Source organism: Gorilla gorilla, chromosome 7 (assembly GCF_029281585.2).
Source record: "Gorilla gorilla gorilla isolate KB3781 chromosome 7, NHGRI_mGorGor1-v2.1_pri, whole genome shotgun sequence".
NCBI classification, from domain to species: domain Eukaryota; kingdom Metazoa; phylum Chordata; class Mammalia; order Primates; family Hominidae; genus Gorilla; species Gorilla gorilla.
Genome location: NC_073231.2, coordinates 139,059,694 through 139,077,566, shown reverse-complemented (window position 1 = coordinate 139,077,566; position 17,873 = coordinate 139,059,694). Strand labels below are relative to the sequence as shown.

Here is a 17,873-nt window from a genome sequence, read left to right as displayed (position 1 = left end):
TCCTTGCTTCTTACTGCTCCAGGTCGCTGTCGGCATTCCTTGGCTAGTGGCTGCTCACACCACTCTGTGCCTCTGTCTTCACATGGTCTTCTCCTCTGTGTCTGTTTTATTTCCACCTCTCCTTCCTCTTTTAAGGATACTTTCCATTGGATTTCATCCCGGCTCATGTAATCCAGGATTATCTCATATCAAGATCCTTAATTAATTACATCTGCAAAAACCCTTTTTCCCAGCAAGTTTGCATTCCCAAGTTCAAGAGATTTGACATGGACATATCTTTTGAGGGCCACAGTTTAGCCCACTAGAGTCCTCTTTCCCCCTTCACGATTCATTCCACAGCATGTGACACATTTTCCCTGTCCTGAGTGTGTAATCTGAAACTGATAGGAATTGGGAAAAATTCACAGCCACTATCTCTGTTTCACTGGAGGAGGGATGTCAGACATAGCGTTGAGCATCTGATCTGATTATACCCCAAGTTATTTGGAGACTGGTTGGTCCGGCCATGGTGTCTGAGGGTGCCCCCAGATCGCTACAGTTGGTTTTGATCTGAAATCCCAGCATGGTTCCTGACTCTTTTTTCCAGAATTTGCTCTTAGTAGCCAGTTGACCTCCTTGCTGCCTAAATGATCCTGGACTGTTTGATGCAGCTCAAGCTTGACACCGGCTTCCGTTGACCCCCAACTCCAACTTCTCATCTGGTTGCCACTGGTCATATCAGACCCTTGTGTGAAACCTACAGTGTCTGCCCTCGTACAAACGAGAAACAGAGCAAACAAGTTGTTTGTCGCAAATAACATTCAAAAAGCACCCAGAGACGGGGAGGCTGAGGCCGACTTCCCCAAGGCTCTGGTTGGCCATGGTGGGAGTTGCAATTGCCCTTCTTTTCAGCAACTTCCTGTGGCATGAGTTGATTTTGCTTTTCAAGCATGAAAAACTTCTTTACAGCTCTTCCCATTGGAAAACAATTACTAACATTTGCCTCCAATTTTTACTGTTAGTAGAGGTGAGAATACAACCTCCATTAAGTCCTGCAACCTAGTGAAGTAGGCAACATTCTCTCTCTTCCCTTTTTTTTTTTTTTTTTTTTAGAGATCTGAGGCTCAGAGAGGTTGAAAGATTTGCCTACGAAAGGGACAGTGATGAAGCTAAGCTCTAGATCCAGGATGTCTGACTTCAAATTGAAACTCCCAAAGTAATGAGTTTGGAAAGGTGGGGTGTGGCCTTTCCAGGATGGGGGTCTTTTCTGCTCCCAGCAGAGAGTGAAACCCCTGTCTGCACCTGGTTGGTCGTGCTGCTTTCCCAAAGGTTTTTTTTTTTTTGGTCAGTCGCTGTCTTGTGGATTAGGCATTATTATCTTTACTTTGTATCCAAATAACCTGGAGAACGGAGAGAGTAGGGAGCTGCTCAGGGCCACAGTGCAATGAGGACCATCTTCTCACCTCTCTAAATGCAGGAAGAAATGCAGAGTAACGTGGAAGTGGTCCACACCTACCGCCAGCACATTGTGAATGACATGAACCCCGGCAACCTGCACCTGTTCATCAATGCCTACAACAGGTATCAGGATGTTGTTCAGCCACATCATTGCTATTTATGAGGTGTTTTCTGTAGATCCGAAATGTGGGACAGGTGAGAGGGAGGGTATAAAATGAGCGGAAGAGGCAGGCTCTGAGTTTGAGCAAATAGATTAATAGGACAGGTGTCCCCAGGAAGGACACCTGGCCTGTAAGCTGGTTCCTGGCGTTCAGCTCGTCTTGCAGGGATCTGAACAAACACTCCAGACCACTGGGGGTGCAGACGTGAGAGGGACGCAGTCGCACACTCAGAGGGTTGAGAGTAAATATGTGTGCCCGCTGCTGACCTTCACGAAGGGCCAAATGTAAGAAGAGCTAAGTGAGAGAGCAGCAAAGCACTCCTGGAGGCCGGGGATAATCCAGGCAGGCTTCTGGGAGTTTGTCATTCCAAGGATAAGGAGGACCTGAACATGGCCTTTGCCTAAGGCGTGGCCCTCTCAACCAGCGCTAGGCGCTTATCTGGAGCTCAGCTAGGGGAGGAGACAGCTCAGGGCCATTGGTGTCAGCCAGAGACTCTGTAATCTTCCAGGGAGCTCGCTCAACCTGCTGAGCTAGCTCTGCCACGCTCGCGGAACAGGAGACAGAAATGAGCCTCATAGTGTTTATCTCTGCTCAAATGTTAATAACGTGACTTCTTGAAATTAACATTTGTAACAGAGCTTAGTATCTGCCTCCTTTTACAATCCTGCCCTCATCTCAGTGGTAACATCCTTACTGTGGATGTGACTGAAGAAACCGAAACCTGGCAGTGCGGTTCACTTAGTAAACACTTTCTGAGAACTGGAGCGAGTCAGGCATTCGGCTGGGCGCTGGAGACACAGAGGAGACCAGCACAGCCCGCAGACTCCACACTGTTAACTTGCCCGTGCAGATAGCACCGTAATTAACTGACCCCTCTCCAAATCCCACTATGAAGGTCCTGGAATTACTGTCATTTCCTGTTGAGGAAGCAAAGGCGCAAAGAGATCCTGTGTTCTCCCCAAGGCCACACAGCTAGAAAGTGACAGAGCATGATTTGGATCCTGCTTGTCTAACTCCAGGCTGTGAGCTGGGAAAGAGCTTCTCATGTTGGGAGCTGCAAGATAGCAGAGAGGGTGGGTGGCTGCGTGCAGGAAAGGTGGTCGGCACTGGGCTGGACCCACACTGGGCCTCACACGAGTGCAGTGGGAAACCACCACAGGGTTTGAGACAGGGAATGGAAAGATGAGGCCTGAGTTTTAAAGAGATCATTTGGGTGCTTTATAGAGGACTCAGAGTTGGTGAGGCTGGGACTTAAACTAAGAGGCTGCGAGAGCATTTGGGAGGTGGCCCCTCTGTCAGGTGGGGGCTCTGACTAGGGAGACAGGGAAGGCGGGGACCCTCTGTGGTGGAGAATCTGACTTCTACTCCTGGAAAAAAAAAGCCCCACAAATATTTGTGACAAAATGAGGGGGCTCTGCTTGAAATGCATGTGTCCTGCTGTCCCTCTAACCAGGTCTGTGGACACCAAGAGGGTGTGGAGTCCTGAAAGCCACAGGGCCTCTCTCAAGTTGGGGGATGTGGATGGCTTACCAGAATGGCCACTGGCAGGACCTCCTGGGCTTGGCTGGATGGGAGTGGGAGCTTTCTCCAGGGGAGGGGTCCTCATGCTAATGATGCATTTTTTCCTGCAGCCGGCGCGACCTGGAGATTGAGCGACCAATGCCGGGAACCCACACAGTCACCCTGCAGTGAGTGGCTTTTCTCTCCCCCAGCACTTGCAGTCGGGGCTGCCCACTGTAAAGGTGGCCTTGCTGGCAGGGCCTTCTTTCTGAGTGTGGCAGGACATTGTGTCAGTGAGACCTGGATATATTCCACCCAGAGACTGAGCGTTACGCAGCCTGACTTGGACTTCTCCCTGTGCCGGTGGCATCCGTTTCTAGGGTGTCCCCATGACCTAGGCCTTTGATCTTGGAGAAGGATGGTTGATTGTACTTGGGACAGCATTTATTAAGCACCTACTACATCAATAACTGTGTGAGGCTTTGCTCCATGAAGCCTAGGGATGGATAGCACAGAACCCAGCCTTAAAGTGCTCTATACACCTAGGAGGAAAAGACAGTCATGGACAGAACTAACTGGGTTTCCACCAGTAATGATGGTGTCTTTTTGTGGCTTAATGCACCGCATTGTGTGACACTTGGGAACCTGGCACGTCATTGCCTTTGTCCTTCATGCTGTTCTTGTTTCGGTCTTGATTGCCAGCTAAGTCCTGCTTAACCATCCTTGAGGAGAAGATGCTTTAAAATAAAAGCACTGAGTCACAGAAATTCCCTGGCTGAAATTCATACTAAGTTGTGAATGACTAGTAACCAATTTTATCCTAAGATCAAAGGAGAATGAAGTAAAAGAGCAAAGAGTGTTGAGGAAACCAAAATGACATTGTTTGTAGAATGCAGGCCCCAGCCTGGCAGGCCTGGGAGTGGGACAATCTTTAAAGGAACCTTGTGCTAATTCTCTGCTCTATCCCTGACCCCAGGTGCCCTGCTCTGTTGGTGGTTGGGGACAGCTCGCCTGCAGTGGATGCCGTGGTATGTAGAAATCACAGCTGATTTCTGTGTTTAATTCAACAGGCAAAGTCTGGTTGACTTTGTTGAAGTGGCCCTGCCTGCCTCTTCTCTCCTCTGCCCCATCAGGGCAGGTGATGTGTTTTGAAATGCCATATTGGCCTTTGGGCAGAGGGCCCAGCCACTCAGTCTCTTTCCCTGGTGGCTGCCAGCCCTGGTTGCTTGGCAGTGTCTCCTCTCCCAGGTCCCCTCACCCACCAATCTGTGTCCCATCGGCTTGTTTATATGGGCGTGTTTGCCACTTGGCTTCCTGGCCAAGAGACTCGCCTCTTATTTGGGAAGCAGCTGGATCTTTCCAAACTGACTGGTGCCTGATGAGCTGGCAGGGGAGAGAGGCACTGGGAGGCAGGGCTTAGCAAAGCTTCCTGACTCCTTTCACCCCTTAACTCCCATCTGCAACTTTGTGGCAGCAAAGAGAGGACTCTGCCTTTCAGACAACCCCACAGCTGGGGAGATGGAAGACTTAGGGGCTATGGATCAGAGTCCTGCAGTACTGCCATGCCTTGTGCAGTGATCTGCAGAGTGACATTTGCAAATGTTCATGTAGTAAATACCTGGCATGCCTTAGTGAACCATGAGTTTCTTACAGGCTGACTGACTGGAGATAATCATGGGATACATCAATAGAGATACACTGTTCAAATCAAGGGAGGTGATAGTTTAAGCATTTTGAACATCCTGGGTTACATATGGGTATTCTGCCCAATTCCAGATGCCCCTTTCAAGAGGGTCACTGACAAAATGAAGAGAGAAACCAGTGTGATTTTACATGAAGAATAGTTGTTAGATCTGGGAATATTAAGCCTGTAGAATCTCTGGCAGCTGCTGGTTAAACAAGGATATTTATTTAGCAGATATTTCTACAGTACTGTTTACATTTCAGCTAATCTTCATAATAACCTTTTGAAAAAAGATATTAGCTCCATTTTATTGATGAGGAAACTGAGGCCCAAAGAAGTTAAATCACTTATCCAAGTTGTCACAGCTGGTAATGGCAAGGCTGGGATTTCAAGCCACATCTGCTGAATCCCAAACTCCACATACTTTCTTCTTTGCCAGCAGAAATACTGGAGTTTCTGGTGACGGTGGCAGAGTGGCGGAGAAGGGGGAGATGTTTTGGCTTTGGCTTCACGTAGAAAATTAACAGATTTCCTCCCTCTTGTGCAGGTGGAGTGCAACTCAAAATTGGACCCAACAAAGACCACTCTCCTCAAGGTACAGGGAAAACAGTGGGGGTTCGCGTTTGTTATTTCTTAGAAACTCTCACGTTTTCTGCAACATTGAGTTAGGCTTGAAAAAGGCAAGGCACACGATCAGAAACCATAGCATTAATGATTTAATCTATCTGTTTATGAACATATATTGGGTGCTGACTGGTGATCTGAGGCTGCAAAGATGAGGGATCCTTCTCTGGGACTGCAGGAATCAATAGGCTGCTGGTCTGGGGGCTTTGGGGATAGAGGGACCAGGGATGGCTTGGCAAGGGCCCTCCATAGGCTGGGGCCAGGACATTCCTCCAAGAGGGGCTCTCTGCTTGTCACAGTAAGAAGAGACGTGTCCCACGGCCGGGGAAGGTCAGGACTTTGTCCAGCAAGTTCATCTGAGCACATGGTGTGCCAGCTCACTGGCAGCTGGATTTGAGGGTCTGTAGCAACCTCCGCCAGTCCCTTGCCAGTTATGACTGATTGCACAATGCAAACCACTGGCTGTTTGTGGCGGCCTCGTCCGGAGATGCAGCCCAAGAGTGGGAACCTTTCAGAGGGGCCTCTCAGCCGGGGTGCACCCCTGCAGGGGTGCCTGGCGGGACCTGGGTGGAGATGAGGCAGCTCTCTCGCACTGGGGGAGGGACAAAGAGGTGGCATCTGTAGGTCACCGTGCCCTCAACTTCCCCCATAGAAGTAGAATGCCTTTGAAAGGCATGTAGGGGGTGTCCGATACTTATTGAGTGGGAGCCTGTTTTCCTGTATTGGGCTCTTTACGTAGATTTTCTTTCAAGATTCCCTCAAAAGGAAATTGCAAGATTAGAAGCTGCTGGGCGTCAAGCTTGCATAATGCCGTACTTTGAGGGCGGTTGTCACAAGTATCACTAAATGGGTGGCTTAAAGCAACAGATATTTATTCGCTTTTAGTTCTGGAAGCTAAAAGTCCGAAATCAAGGTGTGGGCAGGGCCGTGCTCCCTCTGAAGGTGCTAGGGGAGAATGCTGCCTGCCTCTTCCAGCTTCTGGTGGCTGCTGGCCACAATTGGTTCACCTTAGCTAGTAGACACATCACTCCAGTCTCTGCCTCCATCCTCACTCAGCACTCTCCCTATTGTATCTCTGCGTCTATGTCCAAATTTCCTTCTTCTTTTAATAACATCAGCCGTTAGATTTAGGGCCCGCTCTAATCCAATATGACCTCATCTTAACTTGATTTTACCTGCAAAGACCCTATTTCCAAGTATAGCCGCAGTGATAGGTACTGGGGTTAGGACTTCACTATGTCTATTTTGGGGACACAATTCAACCACAACCTACAGCGAAGGGTAGGTGGCCTGACTGAGGTGGGGTGGCCGATTTGATGGTAGATCCAGAAACAGAACTCACTTAGGCCTGATTCTGGAGACTTCCACAGTGCCAGTCTAATGTGCTGAGTGCCCCGCCTGGAGGAAAAATTTGGGCATCCTGCTCCCTGCGTGCTGGTTGAGCTGAGGGCTGCCCCAGGTCAGTGTCGCTTTGTAGCTAGTGTTGGGGGTCCAGACTTGAGGCGCCCTGGGCTGTAGGATGCCCACAGCCTCACCACTCCCACGAACTCCTCCAGCTCCGTTTCACCCCAGGCCACCCTCCCCGCAGCCTCCCCCTGCTCCCTTGCCGTCAGCCCTGCCCATTTCCAGGCTGGCTGCACAGTCTCACAGCCTGCAATGGCCTCTTGCGGTTCGATGATTTCACAGGGACTTCGAACGTCCACCATTTAGGAAGGGGACCGGTCAGGAGCTGAATCCGGCCTGAAGACCCAAATTCAACCACTTCCTTTTGAGGGAAACTTTCAAGGGAATATATGAAGAGGGTCTTGTTTATCAAACCCTTTCGGGTCAGAGAGATCCTGGCCTGGAACCTTGCGAGTCCCTCAAGCTCTTCCTGGCCCAGTTTCTGCCTGTAAAATGGGACAGCTGTACCTTCCATGGTTCTTGGGGAATGGAGTGAAATTATCTGTAGGGCCTAGCGTAGTGCCTGGCACATAGCAAGCTGCAAGTGATGATTGCCACGGAGACACCAGCAGCCTTGCCTGGTGGGGCTGGAGTGTTCCCTACCCACGGTCCACCCTGTTGCTCCTTTGTAAGGCAGGACAAGGCAGGGCAGGGCAGCAGGCGGATGGGCATCCTTTCGGAAAAAACTCATAGAGCTCAGAGGGCCTTGGCTGTGGTGTTTGGCACTAACGAGCTTCCCTCTCTCCTAGATGGCGGACTGTGGCGGCCTCCCACAGATCTCCCAGGTGAGTGCCACGTTGGCTTTTGCATTGTACAGCTGTCGCTTCCCCCTGGGTGGAGTGCATGTGCCTCTGTGACACCTGTTCCCTCATTACCTTGCTGTGACATCGGATGACAGTTTGTGGACTGTTGGGAAAAGGTGCTATATAGGAGGACTCTGATTCCCTAGGAACCAAACCCTGTGGAGTAGGTGATACTGCGGTTCACAGAGGTTGGGGGATTTGCCGAGTAGACACACCTTGGTCATCATGGGTCAGAATCTGTGTATGTCTGCCCCAAAGACCACGGGCTTCTGCTGGAGTGAAGGGCTGCAAGGAGCTCCAGCCCAGAGCAGAGGGACATGGAGGAGATTAAGCCAAATTGTGTGTGTGTGCATGCATGTTTGTGTGTGTGCATGTGTACACGTCTGTGTGTGTGCATGTGTACACATGTCTGTGTGTGCATGTGTACACATGTCTGTGTGTGCATGTGTAAATGTGTGTGCACATGTACAAATAAACACATTGATCAACGTAATGTGTTTGCTACATAACAGATCCCTTCAATTTCCCCTCCTATAAAGAATCTCACCAACCTAACAAGTAAACTTTTAATTTGTTGTCTTATAATTTTATATCCTGACAGTTTTGTGTTCCATCTTAAAATGAAATAAGAGTTTTTGGTCATCTTTTTTATCCAAAACCTGCCCTGCCTCCTTTCTTCCTCCTTTTTTTCTTTCTCTACTTAAAATGAGAACAGATGTAACCCTGGTCATAATTAAAAGAATTTTCAGAGCTTCAGAGGAGTGCAACGAGCACAGGCTTCAAGGACACCAGCACAGGGGGGAGCAATTCCTGTGTAACACTGTCGTCCTCATGCCCTTGCAGGTTGGGTGCATGTTTACACAGGGTTTTCCCATCCTTGATTAAATTAGGTCCTTGCAATAGTCCTCAGAGGTGGGAAGAGCAAGCATTTTATCCCAGTGTCACAGAAGAGGAAACTGAGGCCAAAAGTTGAGAGAGATTGCCCATGATAACTGGAGCTAAAATTGGGCCCAAGTGTTCTCATTCTCAAGCCTGTATTCTTGGTTCTCTCCACCATCTCGAACACAGGCATCCTTGTTCCCTACAGCCCTGACCTGCTTCTCTTGTCTCTTTCTTCCACTGTCACACAAATTCCAGAGGGCAATTTGAGCATAGCCGCTCTTTTAAATGTCATTTGGCTCTTTGTGGAACCCTGGCAGGAGTTAGTGGAGAGCAGGGAGGGGGGTCAGCCCAGCCTCTACCAGTGCCCTCTCACTGCCTCAGGAGAATAGGACCCAGGGCACTGGATAGAACAGTTGGAATTAACTGAAGAACAGATACGCCTTGCACGTATGCCCTTGATATTTGAGCATTCACCTCCAAGTTTACATTAAATGAACTGAGAGAACTGGTAGAACTGGATGTGGTCTCAGCATTCCATACGCATTTCACTTAAAGTAAGCCCAGTTAGTTGTTAATTAATTGGTTTGTTTACCCATCCAACGAACCGTCCAACCATCATCCGTTCATTCTTCTTCATATCCTTTCTTCCTTTTATTTGTCCTTCTTTTGTTCATATTTCTCTTTTTTTCTTCCTTTTGTCCATCAATTCTTTTTTAATCCATGTTTCCTTCCTTCCTTCCTTCTCTTCCTTTCTTCCTTTTTTCCTTCCTTCTTTCCATCCATCCTTTTCTTTCCACCCATCCATCTATCCATCATCCCTTCTTTCAGCCAGCCTGCTGTTGAGGCTGACGGTGACTTGCCTCAAGAACAAGTGTTTTAGGTTTGGAGAGCCCTGGGTTAATGTACAGGACCCACCACTTACTTGCTGTGGGACCCTGAGTGGATTTACCTGTCCAAATCTGTTCAGCTATGAAATGTATCTAAGGTAGCACTGACCTCGTGAGGGGTTGTCAGGAGTAAATGAATGAACGCAGCAAAGCCCCTCGCATTGGGAGTGGCTCATGATGCCGATGCAGTTATGTTCCACTTGCTGGGTTAGACATGTCCCTTTGTGGAAGGTAGTCTCCCCAGAAACACACAGAAATAGCTGTGATGCTCTGCCCTATATTACAGGTGAGGAAACTGGCTCAGACAGGTCATGTAACTTGTCCAAGTTCCACAGCTGTGGGGTGCATTTCCCATCATTATCCCATACTCTTGCTTTTACTTTTGTGTTTTGTCCCGTCAACACGTGATGGCTTTTGTCTTGAGCCAAACTCTCAAATGAAGGTGACCACAGGCACAGCCCCCCATGGCCTCGGGTGATCTGGTTCCCCAGCAACTGACTGCATTTTCTCTCCTTGTCTCTCGCAGCCGGCCAAGCTCGCTGAGGCCTTCAAGTACTTCGTGCAGGGCATGGGATACAGTGAGTATGGCGTTCCCCGTGTGCAGTGGGTCGGGGCATGTGTCGGAATTGGAAGTGCTCTGTCCTGAGCCAGGTTTGGATGAGCAATTCTGTGTCCCCCTGGCCAGCTTCAGCTTTCTGGGAGGAAACAGGTGTGTGAAGGGCATGTGGCAGCCTGGAGGATCTAGCCTCTCATTTATCAGTGAGGCTCATTTTTCCTCCTTTGTTGAACAGAAGTTGTTTCACACCAGGGATTTTGGGGGGTTTAGATGAGGACTGTCCCTTTAAGCACCAAGACAATGACCAACAGTGAAACAATAACATTTTTAAAAATTTTGATCACAAGTTTTAAGGGACCACCAGCTATAGTGATGATGAAGATGGTGTCGATGATGATGAAAGATTACTAACGCATTATTTTATCTCACTGACCCATCACAGTACTCCTTTGACATATTCTTAGCCCATCTTATCAATGATGAAGCTGAGGCTTCAGGGTTGTAAGCAGGGAGCAGAGGGCGGATCTGTGGAAATTCTTTGAAGACTGTGAAGCTCTGTGGAAGTGGCTAACAAAGTGCTTATATTCAGGGTGGAGCATGCCATAGTGAAGTCATGAGCTTTGGGAAGTGGAGGATACATTGGAAGCATCATTCAGGAACTCACTCGTTCTTATTTTGCAGTTATAGTTTGTTAGACACATACAGCCTTTTTTCCAGAAGTGCTGTCCCAGGACTAGGACAGACCCTGGCGAGTTGTAACTCGGCTGAACAGCAGCCACACTCAGTGCTTTGGGCTTGTCAGCCATGGTCCGGCCCTGACATGACTGGTGGCTCTTCTGACCCTACTGTTTGGAACTATAATTCGTGTGTCCTTCCTTACTAGGAAGTTATTGAACTTCTGATCCCTTTTATCATTTCCTTAAACTGTTTGCCCATGTATAGTAAGAGTATGCTTGGTAAGCTGACTGCAGTCCTAGCATTGGCCTTAGCCATGATTAGCTGTAGCAAGGCGAGGCTGGCAGGTTTGATTTCCATGCCTCAGGCTCAGGCAGGATCCACATCCCCAGGTGCCCTCTTCCAACAGAAGCTATCTGCTAGTGGGGCTTCTGCCTTTCTAGCCTGCTTTCCCCGACGGAAGTTGCAGGCAAAGGCTGTCATTGGAGACAGCCATGGAGACAGCCGCGGGGCAGCCCTGCTTTACCCTGCACGGTGTGAATTGTGGCTCCCATTTGTCTTGGTCCCGCCAGGGTTTGGATTTCTGCTTTGAGAGTGTGTTCTGGAGAGAAAGGAAGTGAATGCTAGACCTCATCCTTCTCCCCAAATCGGCTTCTATTACCAGAAAGCCAAAGCCTCCTGCAGGTCTTGGGGGGAAAATAACAGGAAGAGCTGTGGTCTCAAAGGCATCAGCCAAAGAGAAGAAAAGGAACCGGTCACTGGCCTTCTGCACATCACGGGGTGCTGGCTTGATGAACCCTTTGCACACCTGACATCAGTGCTCACTGTACGCTTCTCATCCTGCTCAGTAGACATTCCAGATTTGTGGGTGAGAAGTAGGGGCTCAGAGAAATATGTGAGCTGCGGATGTGGCATTGACCCCGATTCTTTCTGAATTCAAAACTAGCTCTTTAAGATAATTCAGCAAGGATTAATTCTGTTTGGGAGTGCCTGCCATCAAAAGCCCCTCCCTGTGCCTGTCAAGGAGATAACATAAGCCCTGCATGCTTGGTGTGGATCAACTGCCCCTGTTTCTGATGTCTGACTCAGTGTGGCCTCCTAGCCATGATGCTTCAGTTGGGTGGAGTACTAGTTTCCTAAAGCTGCCGTAACAAATCTCCACATACTGGGTGGCTGAAAACAATAGAAATCCATTCTCTCAAAGTTCAGGAGGCCTAAAGTCCAAAATCAAGGTGTGGGCAGGGCCTTGCTCCCTCCAACGCTGCTGTGGAAGAACCTTCCATGCCTCTTCCTGGCTTCTGGTGGCCCCAGCAATCCTTGGCTTTACGTGGCTTGTGGCTGCATCGCTCCAATCTCGGCCTCTGTCTTTGCGTGGACTTCTCCCCTGCATATCCCTGTGTGCTGTTTCTATAAGGACATCACAGTCATTGGGTTTAGGGTTCCCTCTCAACCCAGGATGATTTCATCTCAAGATCCTTAACTAATTACATATGCAAAGACCCTATTTCCAAATAAGGTTCCCTTCTGAAGTTTCAGGTAGGTGTGAATCTTCCGGGACACTGTCCCACCCGGTACAGGTGGGCAGGATTGTTCCTCCTCATTCCACCCCATCAGCACGTGCCACCCCATCAGCATGTGCCACTTGCACGTGCCATGTGCAAGAGCATTTGAGGTCTTAGAGAAGATCCCAAAGAATAGACAGCGCCCTTGTTAGCACCTGGGCTGACAGGCTTCTTTGGGAGAGATGACAACGAATAGCCGTGCCAGGAACTTGCTGTGTGGCCCCTCTCCCTTTCCCCACCTGTGATGTGCAGGGCCACTGACCCCAGGTGTCCTCCCTGCTCCAGTGATCATGGACAGCATGGGGTCATGGGCGTACACACAGGTGCTGATACCAGGGGTCAGTATTTAACATACTTGCTTTACAGATGGCAACAGGGAGGCTCAGGGGGACACTCTCAAAATTACACAGTTTTTAAGAGGTGGCAGAATTGGGGTTCAGACCCAGATCTGGGTTCAAGTCACTCATGGTGTGATTGCGGCAGTTCCTTCCCGCATCTGGGCCTCGCCATCTCTCTCTCCGAGTGGACGTGGAGAGGATGGGGGACCAGCAGCTGGATGGCTGCAGGGATCAAGTCTTCTCTGGGGCTGGCATGTAGAAGAGCATGTGGCTGGTGGACGGGCATGCCTGGCTCCTCACCTGGCAGTCTCCTGCCCTCTAACCGGCTGTCTCTTGTTCACCTAGTGCCCTCGGCTAGTATGACCCGCCTGATGCGGTCCCGCACAGCCTCTGGTTCCAGTGTCACTTCTCTGGATGGCACCCGCAGCCGCTCCCACACCAGCGAGGGCACCCGAAGCCGCTCCCACACCAGCGAGGGCACCCGCAGCCGCTCCCACACCAGCGAGGGGGCCCACCTGGACATCACCCCCAACTCGGGTGCTGCTGGGAACAACGCCGGGCCCAAGTCCATGGAGGTCTCCTGCTAGGCGGCCTGCCCAGCTGCCGCCCCCGGACTCTGATCTTTGTAGTGGCCCCCTCCTCCCCAGCCCCTTTTCGCCCCCTGCCTGCCACACTGCGCCTAACTCGGTATTAATCCAAAGCTTATTTTGTAAGAGTGAGCTCTGGTGGAGACAAATGGGGTCTATTACATGGGTGCCCTCTCCAAAGGCGGGGTGGCGGTGGACCAAAGGAGGGAAGCAAGCATCTCCGCATCGCATCCTCTTCCATTAACCAGTGGCCGGTTGCCACTCTCCTCCCCTCCCTCAGAGACACCAAACTGCCAAAAACAAGACGCGTAGCAGCACACACTTCACAAAGCCAAGCCTAGGCTGCCCTGAGCATCCTGGTTCAAATGGGTGCCTGGTCAGAAGGCCAGCCGCCCACTTCCCGTTTCCTCTTTAACTGAGAAGCTGATCCAGTTTCCGGAAACAAAATCCTTTTCTCATTTGGGGAGGGGGGTAATAGTGACATGCAGGCACCTCTTTTAAACAGGCAAAACAGGAAGGGGGAAAAGGTGGGATTTATGTCGAGGCTAGAGGCATTTGCAACAACAAATCTATGTAGTTAACTTGAAGAAACCGATTTTTAAAGTTGGTGCATCTAGAAAGCTTTGAATGCAGAAGCAAACAAGCTTGATTCTTCTAGCATCCTCTTAATGTGCAGCAAAAGCAGGCAACAAAATCTCCTGGCTTTACAGACAAAAATATTTCAGCAAACGGTGCGCATCATGGTTTTTGAAGGCTTTAGTTCTGCTTTCTGCCTCTCCTCCACAGCCCCAACCTCCCACCCCTGATACATGAGCCAGTGATTATTCTTGTTCAGGGAGAAGATCATTTAGATTTGTTTTGCATTCCTTAGAATGGAGGGCAACATTCCACAGCTGCCCTGGCTGTGATGAGTGTCCTTGCAGGGGCCGGGATAGGAGCACTGGGGTGGGGGCGGAATTGGGGTTACTCGATGTAAGGGATTTCTTGTGGTTGTGTTGAGATCCAGTGCAGTTGTGATTTCTGTGGATCCCAGCTTGGTTCCAGGAATTTTGTGTGATTGGCTTAAATCCAGTTTTCAATTTTCGACAGCTGGGCTAGAACGTGAACTCAGTAGCTGAACCTGTCTGACCCGGTCACGTTCTTGGGTCCTCAGAACTCTGCTCTTGTCGGGGTGGGGGTGGGAACTCATGTGGGGAGCGGTGGCTGAGAAAATGTAAGGATTCTGGAATACGTATTCCATGGGACTTTCCTTCCCTCTCCTGCTTCCTCTTTTCCTGCTCCCTAACCTTTCGCCGAATGGGGCAGCACCACTGACGTTTCTGGGCGGCCAGTGCGGCTGCCAGGTTCCTGTACTACTGCCTTGTACTTTTCATTTTGGCTCACCGTGGATTTTCTCATAGGAAGTTTGGTCAGAGTGAATTGAATATTGTAAGTCAGCTACTGGGACCCGAGGATTTCTGGGACCCCGCAGTTGGGAGGAGGAAGTAGTCCAGCCTTCCAGGTGGCGTGAGAGGCAATGACTCGTTACCTGCCGCCCATCACCTTGGAGGCCTTCCCTGGCCTTGAGTAGAAAAGTCGGGGATCGGGGCAAGAGAGGCTGAGTACGGATGGGAAACTATTGTGCACAAGTCTTTCCAGAGGAGTTTCTTAATGAGATATTTGTATTTATTTCCAGACCAATAAATTTGTAACTTTGCAGCGGCTTGTGTCTTTTTTCTGTCCCTGAGAGATGTGTGTGTGTGAAACATTGCAGTGCAGGGATGGCTGTTTCACTGGGGGGTTGCCCGTCCTTGACACCTAGGGGACCCCAGCCCCTCATCTCTGGAATTCTTTCCTCAGAGCATCACATCCAGCAGAAATTTAAGTCAGCTCATATGTTAATTCTAATTTCCCGGTGGCCACATTTTCAAAAGTGGAAAGAAACAGATGAAATTAATTTTAGTAATACATTTCATTTATCTCAAGACGTCTAAAATATTACCACTTCTATAAAAACTATTGACCAGGTATTTTGCATTCTTTTTTCATTCTAGGAACTCTAGTGTGTGTTTCACACTCGCAGCACATTCAGACCAGCTGCATTTCAATTGCCCAGTAGCTTGGGCAGCACAGTGATGAGGATAAAAAACTTTTCAACCTATAATTCGAGGAAAACAGCTTTTTTATTTTTAATATTTATTTTTATTTTTTGAGACGTAGTCTCACTTTGTCACCCAGGCTCAAGTGCAGTGGCACAATCTTCGCTAATTGCAACCTCCACCTCCCAGGTTCAAGCAGTTCTCGTGCCTCAGCCTGAGTAGCTGGGATTACAGGCATGCGCCACCATGTCCAGATAATTTATTTTTATTTTTATTTTTTATTTTTAGTAGAGATGGGGTTTTTGCCATGGCCAGGCTGGTCTCGAACTCCTGACCTCAAGTGATCCGTCCACCTAGGCCTCCCAGAGTGCTGGGATTACAGGCGTGAGTCACCGTACCCAGGCTACATTTTGTTTGGATTACAAACAAATGTATGTGGAAAGATCATTCCTTTTCTCATGCCCAATGACAACCATTGTAATGCTTGTTTTCTACTCTACATTAAAAAAAGATTTTAGTGTAACCTCTTATTTAAACTAAGATTAGTTTAAAATGTACAGACAGTTGCAAACAATACAGAGAGTTGCCATATAGCCTGTACTTAGTGACCCCTGTCACTAATATCTGACTTTACTGCATACTTGTCACAACCGGGAGATCAGTTGGACGTTGCTGTTAACTAAGCCCTGGACCATATTGGGAATTCACTGGGGTTCCCCTAATGTCCTGTCTCTGTCCAGGATCCCATCTGGGACACCCCATTACATTTTGTCATCATGTGTCAGCTTCCTCTGGCTTGTAACAGTTTCTCAGATTTTACTTTTTTTTTTTTTTTTACTTGAGATGGAGTCTTGCTCTGTCGCCCAGGCTGGAGTGCAGTGGTGTGATCTCGGCTCACTGCAACCTCTGCCTCCCAGGTTCAAGCAATTCTCCTACCTCACCCTCCCGAGTAACTGGGATTACAGGTGCAGGCTGCCACGCCCAGCTAATTTTTTTGTATTTTAGTAGAGACGGGTTTTCACTGTGTTGTCCAGGCTGGTCTCCAACTTCTGAGCTCAGGTAATCCACCCGCCTTGGCCTCCCAAAGTGCTTGGATTACAGGTGTGAGCCACCGCGACCGGCCAGATTTTCCTTTTTCTTTGACAGCGTTGAGAAGCACTAGTCAGGCATTCTGTCGCAAGTCTCCCCACTGAGGTTTGTAAGTAGTTTTTCTCACAGTACAACTTGGGGCTGTGGGTTTTTCGGGGAAACCCACAGAGGTGATTTGTCCTGCTTCTCACATCATATCCAGGCCACACGCTATCACTGTGGTTTATCACTGATGGGATTAATGGTGATGGCCTGGCTGGGGTAGTGTTTGCCAGATTTCTCCATCATCAAGTTACCCTTTCCACTTTTCCATATTCATTCTTTGGAAATGTGAACCCCCAAAATTTGAGACAGGTCTCCGTTAATTTAGAAAGTTTATTTTGCCAAGGCTGAGGACAGGCGCCTGTGACAGCCTCAGAAGGTCCTGACGACCTGTGCCCAAGGTGATCAGGGCACAGTTTGGTTTTATACATTTTAGGGAGACATGAGACCGCAATCCATACATGTAAGAACCATACAGCCGGGCGCGGTGGCTCATGCCTGTAATCCCAGCACTTTGGGAGGCCGAGGCAGGTGGGTCACGAGGTCAGGAGATAGAGACCATCCTGGCTAACATGGTGAAACCCTGTCTCTACGAAAAATACAAAAAAATTAGCCGGGCATGGTGGCAGATGCCTGTAGTCCCAGCTGAGGCAGGAGAATGGTGTGAACCCGGAAAGCGGAGTCTGCAGTGAGCCAAGATTGCACCACTGCACTCCAGCCCGGGTGACACAGTGAGACTCCGTCTCAAAAAAAAAAAAAAAGAAAAAAAAAAAGAGCCGTACATAGGTTCCATCCAGAAACGGGGACAACTAGAAGCAGGGAGGGGAATTCCAGGTCACAGTTAGGTGAGAGACAGACACTTGGTTCCATTCTTTTTAATTTTTATTTTATTATTATTATACTTTAAGTTTTAGGGTACATGTGCACAACATGCACATTTTGAGCTTCTGGTTAGCCTTTCCGAAGGAAGCAATCAGAACATGCGTCTATCTCAGGGAGCAGAGGGATGACTTTGAATAAAATAGGCAGGTTTGCCCTGATCAATTTCCAACTTGACTTTCCCCTTTAGCTTAGAGATTTTGGGGGCCCCAAGATTCTCCTTTCATAGAAGCAAGTCACTAAGTGCAGCCCACATTCAAGGACATGCCTCCACTGAAAACAGCTATCATGCTGTTCCCTATGTTGGTTTTTCTTCACTTCCCTTGAAGAGTTTCTTAGGCTGCGTAAAATGTTTAGCTGTAAACACTTTCTAAGTCTGCACCATCGTGCAGCATGTGGATGTGCCATAGTTCACAGCCCTGCTGTTTAGGATCTAGACTTGGAAGAAGGAGGGGACATCACCTCAGCACAGAAGAGCAAGGGGGCGTTCCCAGCAGAGGGGCCAGTTTGGGCACCAGCACTGAGGGTGGATGGTATGCATCTTTTTTTTTTTTTTTTTTTTTGAGATGGAGTTTTGCCCTTGTCACCCAGGCTGGAGTGCAATGGCATGATCTCGGCTCACTGCAACTTCTGCCTCCTGGGTTCA

General features: G+C 49.1%; 1 protein-coding gene across 2 annotated transcripts in view; it reads left to right on the top strand.

Moving 5' to 3' along the window:
- The window catches only part of NDRG1 (N-myc downstream regulated 1), a 60,333-nt gene extending 45,496 nt beyond the window's left edge, over positions 1–14,837 (top strand). For both annotated transcript variants that reach the window (XM_004047554.5, XM_055349122.2), the window contains 7 exons: positions 1,457–1,560; positions 3,230–3,286; positions 4,075–4,126; positions 5,330–5,377; positions 7,599–7,634; positions 9,948–9,999; positions 12,898–14,837. In XM_004047554.5, the coding sequence (XP_004047602.1) occupies positions 1,457–1,560; positions 3,230–3,286; positions 4,075–4,126; positions 5,330–5,377; positions 7,599–7,634; positions 9,948–9,999; positions 12,898–13,139 (591 nt within the window). In that variant the 3' untranslated portion in view covers positions 13,140–14,837. The remainder of the gene's footprint in view (positions 1–1,456; positions 1,561–3,229; positions 3,287–4,074; positions 4,127–5,329; positions 5,378–7,598; positions 7,635–9,947; positions 10,000–12,897) is intronic.
- The last annotated feature ends 3,036 nt before the right edge of the window (positions 14,838–17,873 follow it).